The sequence below is a fragment of the Lepisosteus oculatus genome, chromosome 13, assembly GCF_040954835.1.
Source record: "Lepisosteus oculatus isolate fLepOcu1 chromosome 13, fLepOcu1.hap2, whole genome shotgun sequence".
NCBI classification, from domain to species: Eukaryota; Metazoa; Chordata; class Actinopteri; order Semionotiformes; family Lepisosteidae; genus Lepisosteus; species Lepisosteus oculatus.
In genome coordinates this window covers 21,828,109-21,838,093 of record NC_090708.1, presented here as the reverse complement: position 1 = coordinate 21,838,093, position 9,985 = coordinate 21,828,109, and the positions used below count along the sequence as shown (strand labels likewise).

At 37.1% G+C, this 9,985-nt stretch overlaps 1 protein-coding gene across 2 annotated transcripts; it reads right to left on the bottom strand.

Moving 5' to 3' along the window:
• Positions 1-1,345: 1,345 nt before the first annotated feature.
• Positions 1,346-6,558, bottom strand: LOC102685072 (toll-like receptor 8). 2 transcript variants are annotated; one of them, XM_015361455.2, is made up of 2 exons: positions 6,451-6,558; positions 1,346-5,011 (listed from the first exon to the last, which is right to left on the bottom strand). In XM_015361455.2, the coding sequence occupies exons 1-2, from the start codon at positions 6,451-6,453 to the stop codon at positions 1,895-1,897; spliced, it is 3,120 nt and encodes a 1,039-aa protein (XP_015216941.2). In that variant the 5' UTR covers positions 6,454-6,558; the 3' UTR covers positions 1,346-1,894. The 2 variants fall into 2 exon arrangements, with proteins under 2 accessions (XP_015216941.2, XP_015216942.2); XM_015361456.2 differs by lacking the exon at positions 6,451-6,558 and adding an exon at positions 6,324-6,439.
• Positions 6,559-9,985: the final 3,427 nt, after the last annotated feature.

The window sequence follows — 9,985 nt, the reverse complement described above, 5'->3', positions numbered from 1 at the left end:
TATTAATAAAATCATTAGATCCTCATAAATTTTGAAATACAAATCACAATCAAATAATTCTTAATATATTGAAAACTTACCATTTTTTTGGTCGACAAAAAAGTGTTGCACAAAACACTTGTTTTTTGGTGTCCAAGGGGCAGTACACAACAAGGTAAAAGGGCTGTAGCACTGCTGTGTGGTCTCCAGAGCAACTTCTTGTTTTAAAAAGGGAAATATCAAGCTTCTCTAACTTCTGCAATTTTATTTGTACTGCATTTAAGGTTGGTTAATGTAACTGCTGCAGAGCAGCACTTTGCTAGTGCATGATTAATGATCCTCTTGAGTGGTGTGTGTAAAAAGAATTGGACTAGGCATTCACTGTTTGCAATAAATCACGCTGAATGCATCTATGGCTTATGTATTACTTCTCGTTTGTAGCCCTTAGTATGTTACTCTTTGTGTTATATTTTTTGGGTGCTGTAATTCCTGTTTCAGATTCACTTCCTAGTGTGCTGTGTGCCATTAATTCTATATATAGTCTTGATTTCAGTTTGCAGAAAACACAAAGTGTGATGCTATCTAAATTAGTTCATTACAAGGGATCTCAGGGCCTCACAGCCAAAATACAGAATAAGTTTTATTATTTTTTATTTTTGGAGAATTTTTTATTACTGCATCAAATAGCAACTAAAATGACCCACAAAAGGTATAGTTTTTTATTTATTTTTTGTATCTCCTTTTAATTTCTTTGTTAATACTATAAACAGATCTTCAAGGTGGGCGGGAAAGCTGGAAGAGGTGTGTCATAGGTCTCACTCTGACTCAAAGACTCTGTTTTTCACCTTTCTTTCTTGAAGCCACATTGACAGTGTTTTTTGGGGTCGATTACATTGAGCCTCCAAGGACCAGCTTTGAGGCTGTGTTTACTATTATTATACATTACATTGCCACATTATTTTACAAGGCTTTTGAAATGTACACATGTGCAAGTTGATCAAAAATAAAACTGACGACTGCCTCATTTGAACTGAATTCTCAGATACCTTTTCACTTTTATATCAGCTGATCGTTCTTTATAAAGGATAGTAAAGAAATCTGTTCCCACCATTGTGCCTAGCTGAATGTAAAGAGGTATACTGGATTTCTTACTCAACCTTTATATTCATAAATGTCCGTTGTAGAATGAGGTGGTATTTAACAACTATGAGAGAGTTTTTTTCCTCTTTGTATCCATTAAAAGTCAAAAGTCAGGAGATTCCATTTACGAGAGCAACAGCTGCTTGGAGAGACTATATGTGACAAACATTTTAACATATTTTTGCTCAGAAGCAGAACTGAAAACTATGTAATTTCAAAATGGACTCTTACTTTTTTATTTATCTATACATTGATTAAAATGTATACAACACAGAGCATGCATGTTTTATATGATTTATGAAGCTGAACATTAATTTTTTTTGACATATTAATTTAAGAAAAATAATCTAGCATATACAATACTGATACATTGAATCCCGCTGTACATTGAAATTAGCTGCATAGCTATTGCTGAAACATGTTCTTGATTCTTTATCCCTAGAAAATTAAATCTGTTTTCTCTGAAGCAGTGATACCTACTGAGTAACAGTTTGGCTGGAAGAGAAGTTGTCCAGCCATCTCCCTGAAATAATACTGGCTTTGGAAAGAAAAACATTGTAGGAAACAAAAATTAGGAGTAGTCAAAGAAAGAATAAATAGGATTTGACTTGTACTCATCACTAAACATCTTACTACTACCATCAAGGTTTAACATTTTGCTTTCAATATATTGGTAATTAGGTATAAAAACTAGTTTGAGGTTCAATTTTCCACTGTACTGCTGAATTACTATTTAAAATTCTATACTTCTATAGAGAGGCTATTAACAGTGTTTTCATTTGTTTATGAAATAACATGAATAAAGTTTGTTATACACAGCCTGGTGTTCCACTCTTATGATATTTCTCAGACAATGCCAGAACCATTTTTCCGCACGAGGATTTTTGGGCCACTCAAGGATGGTCTTCCTGCACAACCTTTTCCTTAAGCGGAAAAACTGAGAATGCAGCAGTACTGGCTCTAACAGAACCAGCACGATAACGTCCGTGTTGTCATCCAGCAGCCGCTGGTGTGCGAGGTAAAAGGCTATTTTAAAGGTCCCACTCTTCACATACCCTTCAGTCAGCACGAACACTGTCTTTCGACTCTGCTTGATGCTCTGAGACAGGTTGTCTATGACAGGTGCGCCGGGGTGCCAGTCTCGTTCCTCCAGACAAATTGGGAATAGTTTTTCTCCGTTTTCCTCCAGCTGGACTCGGAGATGATTCAGTACCCAGTCTGAAACAACTGGGTCTTTGGTATCGTAGGTGATGAAAGCATCATAGATGCTCTCTGTGGATTTCAGGTAATGGTAACCCTTCATTTTTGCCTTAAGATAGTGAAAGATATACCAAACATCCCAATAAAACAAATGCTGTGTTATAGCAACTGCCACAGTAATCGCAATGATAGAGGAAGAAGCCAAAAACAATATAGCAGATGTGCCATCAATGATGCATTGCTGACGATCAAAGCCAATGACAGCATTTCTCTTCAATCTTTCAGGTGTTGCACAGGTGACATCAGTAGCCAAACGTGGTATCACAATGTCAGTTCCTTCCACCCACAATAAAAAGTCAAAAATCTCACAGGTACATTGAAAGGGGTTTCCTTTTAAAGACAGAGTTTTCAGGTAGTTCTCTGGCCCGGAGAGGAAAGTGGATGTGTTTATTAGACTCAGATTATTGTTATCCAAGTAAAGCCTACTAAGGCTTCTTGCACCCCGGAGAAAACCATCAGAGAGCCGAGAAATCTTATTATTACCCAGATACAGTTTTCTAAGCATTTTTGTATAATTAGCAATATGTTCAGCAATACTTTCTATTTTATTATTGCTTAAATCTAAGACCTCCAAGCACTCAAAATATATGAGTTTCTCCCATTTAAATAAATTAAGTTTATTATTATTTAAGAAGAGGTGGGTTAAGGTCTTTGGAAAATTCTCATAAGCAGCTGATGGTATGTTCTGAAGTTTATTGTGAGACATATCCAGGTGTGTTAAATTCAAAAGATTGGTGAAAAGTCTTATGTACCTTTCATCATTTTTCCATAATATGTCCAGCCGATTGCCTTGAAATTGCAGCTCTTTCAGTGAGCTGCTGCTCATCTCTTTCTCAGTTAAAGTAAATATTTCATTCTGGCTTAGGTTGAGCACTTTCAAAACCTGGAGATGTTTAACAAAATTTAAATTATGTGTCACACCTGCCACAACAAAGTAATGTGGGTTATTACTCAAATCCAACACTTCTAGGTGTGTTAACTCAGAAAAAGCATAGTCGTAAGCCAGGTCAATCTTGTTGTAGGACAGATCCAAGTACTTTAGTTTTGGCAGATGAATGAATTCAGTACCATTGAAAGAATCTGCAATAGAATTTTTGGAAAGGTTAAGGCATGTCGTATTTTCAAGACCTTTGAAGAGCTCAGGGGAGATATAAAAGATATTGTTTTTACTAAGGTCAAGCACTGGTCCATAGCGAAGACACTGCTGCTTAACAAGTGGGTGAGACAACCGGTAGTCCTTATCTTTGTGCACAATATAAGTGCCTTTTTCCTCATGATTACCATGGTATTTCATCAGTGGTTTGTTTAAAACACAGTCTGCTTCATTTCCATTTGCGTAAATGCTGTCATTTCTTTGCGACAGAGATGCCAGTCTGTTTTCCGACAAATATATCAATGAAAGATTAAAGAAGTTTTGAAACAGTGTGAGGTGTATGTACTGGAGGAAGTTTGTACCCACATTAAGCAAAGACAGATTTTTTAGACTAAAAAGTGGGTTTAAATCATTCCCATCCAGAATTCTAAACACATAGCCCTCAATATGCAAGGCTCTTAGTGCTTCTAATTTGGAAAAATTTGATGAAAGTTTAATTTTCCTGGGATAGGATTTAGGAGCATAGTTGAAAGATAAATCAATAACTTCCACATGTGGTAAAACATTCAGAAATTCTCCAGTGGCAATTTCACTTATTAAAAAGTTGAAGGAAAGAAAAAGGTATTTTAATTTAGTACAATTCTGGAACCAGGAGGCATGTACTTTAACGAGAGAGTTTCCAGAGAGGTGTAGCTCTTCCAGGTTTACAAGACTCTGAAATGCATGAGGATCCACTTCAATTGAGCCTTTAGGTGTCTTGCAGGTCTCACAAGGGAATGGGGCATTTTGACACCTAGGGCAGTTTCCAGAAAGATCTAGAGTCCTCAATTCAGTTAGGTTTTCCAAGTCAAAATGATTGACACGTTCGATTTTGTTTAAGGTGAGAGAAAGGGACTTTAAGTATTTTGGCAGATTCTGGGGGACTCTTGTAAGCCTGTTAAGATTGAGTGAGAGTTTTTCTAACTCTAAGACGTTGGAAAAGGTGTCATTGTGTATAATTAAGGAGTTGTTGCAACCATTGCCATGATAGCAGTTCTTATTTAGTCTGATCTCTTTGATGTTTGGGATACCTTTGAAGTTTTCTGATCCAATTGAGGCAATATTGTTTGAACTTAGACTTAAAATATTCAGCTCATGCGGGAGGTCTTCAGGTATTGTAGACAACAAATTACCATCTAATAGCAAAATCTTTAATTTTTTCAAAGCAGTGAAAGAGCCCTTTGCTATTTTAAGGCCCTCTGTGTCCCTATTCCACTTGAGGTTAAGAATAATGAGGTTCTCCAAGTTCCAGAAAGATTCATTTGAAATGTGTTGTATTTGGTTCTGCGAAAGTCTGAGACTTGTAACATTGCACTTGATGTCTGTTGGCACAACTGTCAGTCGCCTGGCACTGCAGTCAAAAAGGATTGAGGTGTCATTCCTAATCATCACATCGCATGGGAGATGCTTTGAAACCCAGCAGTTTGTGAGGATGCTGGGTACAAATGTAGTGATAACAAACAAACACAGCATCCGGTTCTGAAGGGGACTCGTGGTTAGCTATAAGTGGGGAAAAAAACACGATTAAAAAAAAAATTAAACTCAATATACAGTACAAGCTTATCTTCATTAACAATAAAAGCAAAGTTTCTTTTCAAAGTGTATTTGAACAATCTCAGACTTATCCATAGCACCATTATCTGCAAAGTGCAGTGACAGCTGACAGCAAGTCTAGCCCAGGTCCAGGTTTGTTAGGCCTATGAGTCAGTCTCTCTTTTTCTCTCTGTTATTATTTACTTCTGACCTACCTCAGTACCAATTCACTACAAAATGCATGAACTGAAGAGCAATGATATTAGTCAGAAAGCACGAGGTCTGGTATTTGACGTATTCTCAGTATAAACCAGGAGTCAAGCAGAGCCTGGGAATAACACACCTGCACCATGTGCTTTCACATCATTTCATTTATAATGGGGCACAGTGCTTATATTTTGAGAGTATCCTTTGTAGTTTGTGCTTCTAGACATTAAGACAAGTTACCAAGTAAAATATGAAACATATAAAAACCCTTTCTAAAATGTTGCTATTGCTTGCTGAAGTGCTCCATTATTATTATTATTATTATTATTATTTTTCAGTAGTAGTAGAAGCAGTACTAGTAGTTGTACAAAGTGTTTCATCTTTCACAGTAGACTATCCACAACACTCAAAAAGTTCAAAGAGATTAGTCATTTGTCCCAGTTCTTTCCTTATAGCAACATAAAGGGAACACACATAATTTAAAATTTGTAAAATACTGGCATTAATATACTGTAGTAGTCATGTGTATAAGGAAAGCCCAAAAGTCACCATCAAACCGAAGAGCAATGTGAGCAGTTGCTAGTTTTATATGTATAGTTGGTTTTTAGTTGACCAACTATAATGTCATCTGAATTACAATTACCTTCATCTGAATGTCATAGCAACTTTAACACATTCTTTGGAAATTCACTAGGTTTCGGTACATTCAGTAATAATTCATTACTATGCAGAAGTTACATTCAACACATTCAGAGACAATTATCCCAGAATGAAGTGCTTCAAGAAAACTTATGTATTATTAAGTCCACTGCACAAAACCTGGCACTCGCACTAAGACTTTGTAATATTATTTTGATATTTAAAATATATATTTCAGAAATGCATACTGTATTCCAAGGCTGCAAAAGATTCTGATCAAAACAGCTACAGTAACCTTTAGAAGCACAATTGCAAGAGTGGTTTACAAAACAAACATTGCAAATATTATGCAAACCAAGCTTTGACATTGCATAGAACCAATGTGTTAAACTAATTATTAGGTTAGATAATCATTAATCATATATATGCTTACCATTTTTCCGGCATGAAATGTTAAAATACAAAAACAATTTTTTTTTGTTTAAATAATAATTATTAATGTTCCTTATGTGCAACTGATAAAATAAATGTAAGCACAAACATAAACACCTTTTAGTTACCATTAAATCCTGCAATGTGCAACACGAACCATAGGTTCCCTGTCTTGTGTTTTCAGAGTTCTTATTTAAATCTTCATATGACTTCTCCTTATCGTGATTTCAGCAGCTACAAATACCGGAACTAACTGGAAAGATTCAGAACTATTGTACATACTGTATATCCCCATGTTAGTGGATTGACTACATTGCCAAAATGTTATTCCTCTAAGTAACAATGAGACATCCAAAGAAGAGGAACTGGGAAATTACATTCTATAAATTGTTAAAGTTTGAAATCATTATTAGTGAAAAAGCAAAAATGTATCAAAAGAGAAATAAGTTTTGATAATGTTTCTCATTAAAAACAATTCTCAAATTACAGGCAGTATAATAAAGCATTTGGCAAACTTGTGAATGGGTGAATGTTCAGACTGAGGTGATGCAATTAGTGGGGTACAACAGGAATCTGTACTAGGATCTCTGTCTTTCCTAATTTATATAAATGTAGATTCTGGTATAGTTATTACGCTAGTTAAATGTGCAGATGATACCAAGTTAAGTAGATTGGAACACACTATAGAAGTAGCAATATAGTATATAAAAAATATAGTTAACTACTTAGATAACAATGAAGACTGGGCAAACACCTTGTAAATGGTGTGTCTGATATAGACAAGTGCAGATTTTTACATGCTAAAGAAAAATAAACAATAATACAAAATGGGAAAACATTGACTCATAAGCTGTACTGATCTACTTACTATAGGTGTCTTAGACATTTATGTTGAAACATCATTTACATCTTCTAGACAATTTGGAAAAACCATTAAAAAGTTACACAGAATGAAAAATACAGAACCTTTTTAGTCTTGGACACAGAAGATTGTGATACTGACACTGACAAAGTCAACCTAGATTCAGAATGAACAGTGGAAAATGAACCAGTGACACAAGTGAAACTACCTGGAACGGTGTTTAAAAGTAAAAACATGAAGCACTTTTTTACCTAAGGGATTGTGGGAGTATGGAACAAGCTACCCAGCAATGCCTTTGAATCCTATATCTTGGTAACTTTAAGGAAACATACTGTATGGAAGAGATCAATTAACTTCTAACTACACAAGTTAGATGAAAGACCTCCTCTCATTTGCAATTGTTCTAATGTTCTTAAACTATAACTATGAAGTGTTTAAGGAATAAAAAAACCTCAGTTTAATTCTTCAGGGTATTTAGATTTGCTTTTGGAATTTAAAAAGGAAGAAATAAATAAGCAAAATCAAATACTCCTAGATTGTAAAGTACCTAGTTTTTTCTTTACCCTTCCTCTTTTCAAATTGTTGTCAACTGCCAAAAAATATTTTATACCTCACCCCATCTGGAACCATTAACTCAACCTCACCAGTCTTTAAACTTCAGTTTTGTGTATTTTTCATTTATTCATACCCGCGCAATTGGGTGCCTGATTTCTATTGCCTTAGCAACGCTGGCACCAACAGTGTAGGGAGTATGAGAAGAGGCTGATAACATGCTTCTCTGACCTTCAGCTAATTGCAAGTTCCATGGTGTGCCACAGGAGTAGTTCTTTTCTTCCCAGGCTTGCGGGTGTCCAGGGAGCCAGAGGAGCTGCTGTTTCCCTGCAGGCTGAAAGGACTTGGCCAGCAGATCCCAGCCCATCCCCTGACAGTGACTGCTGCAGGATCAGCAGTATCTAGTGGAGCAGCCTGGCTCTCTCTCAGAGTACTCAAACACACAGATACACCGACCACTTTACCCAGCCCTAATGGCACATTTAGATGGAGAATCCCGATAATAATAATAATAATAATAATAATAATAATAATAATAATAATTGCTTACACTTATATAGCGCTTTTCTGGACACTCCACTCAAAGCGCTTTACAGGTAATGGGAACTCCCTTCCACCACCACCAATGCGCAGCCCCACCTGGATGATGCGACGGCAGTCATAGTGCGCCAGAACGCTCACCACACATCAGCGATCAGTGGGGAGGAGAGCAGAGTAATGAAGCCAATTCATAGAGGGGGATTGTTAGGAGGCCATGATTGATAAAGGCTGATGGGGAAATTTGGCCAGGATGCCGGGGTACACCCCTACTCTTTTCGAGAATGACCACAGAGAGTCAGGACCTCGGTTTTATGTCTCATCCGAAGGACGGTGCCTGTTTATAGTATAGTGTCCCCGTCACTACACTGGGGCATTAGGACCCACATGAGCCGCAGGGTGAGCGCCCCCTGCTGGCCCAACTAACACCTCTTCCACCTTTTGCACATAGCCAGATGCAGCTGGCTATGTGCAAAGCCAAGACAGAAACCAAAAAATGGCACCCAGCCTGTGCTTAGAATCAGTATCTTTTATTTATTGACTCACTCAGCTGCCCCACGTCCCATGTCCTAGAATCTTCACAAAAATGTAATTTACAGTTGTATAAATATAAGAATTTGAAAAACTGAACTGTTAAAAGGCTGCACAATGTAATCCCTGAAATATTATTTTAACATTATTGGCAATGTTACACTCTTTGAAAACCACATTCTTTAATTTCTACAGTGTCTCCTCAAAGGGATTGTTATACTGTGTGTGGCCATCTGTAGCCATTGTATTCCTCAGACACAGCCAAAAATAATGCTGGGCTTGGGGGTTTGATGGCCACTCAAGTACAGAGCTTCTGCACAGTCTTTTCCTCAGTCTTAAGTATTTGGAATACTGCAGGCACTTTTCAAGGAAAATCAAAATGATAACATCAGCTTTCTCATCCATGAGCCGTTGATGAGCGATGTAAAACGCTGTTTTGAAATTTCCACTCAATATGTACCTGTTGGTGAGCACAAACACCGTCTTTTTGCTTTGCTGTATACTCTGAGACAGATTGTCAATGAGGGGGTAGCCAGGTATCCAGTCTCTTTCTTCCAAGCACAGTTGGAATTGCATATCTCCTCGGTCTTCTAAATTAGCTCGAAGTTCATGGAAAACCCACTCAGAAACTGCCTGATCCTTCCTGTCATAGACAATAAAAGCATCATAGCATGAACTTTGTGATGACAGAGAACGGTAACCCTTCATCTTCGCTGCACAGAAGTGATAAAAGTACCATACATCCCAGAAAAATAGGTGACTGGAGATAGATAGTGTGAGAAGGCTGAGAATGGCAGAGGTTAACAAGATGTATAATATAATTGATAGGGAATTGTGCTCGCAGGTTTGTAAATCAAGAAAGATGACACTGCGGTCTTTTTGAGTCCTGGGAGTGGCACAGGTCACGTCTGTAGCCAGACGGGGGATTTTCACTGTTGTTTGGTTGATCCATAAGACAAACCAAACAGCATCACATGTGCACATGAATTTATTTCCGTTCAGCAATAGGATTTCTAAGTGATTCCGAATATTTTCTGGGAAGCTGGATTGTTCAATGTACTGGATTTGATTGAAACTGAGGTCCAAGTATTTCAGGCTAAAAGCATCCCTGAGAAAATATGTGGTAAGTTTTGAGATTTGGTTGTTGCTCAAGAGCAATTTTTGAAGAGATTTGGTACAAT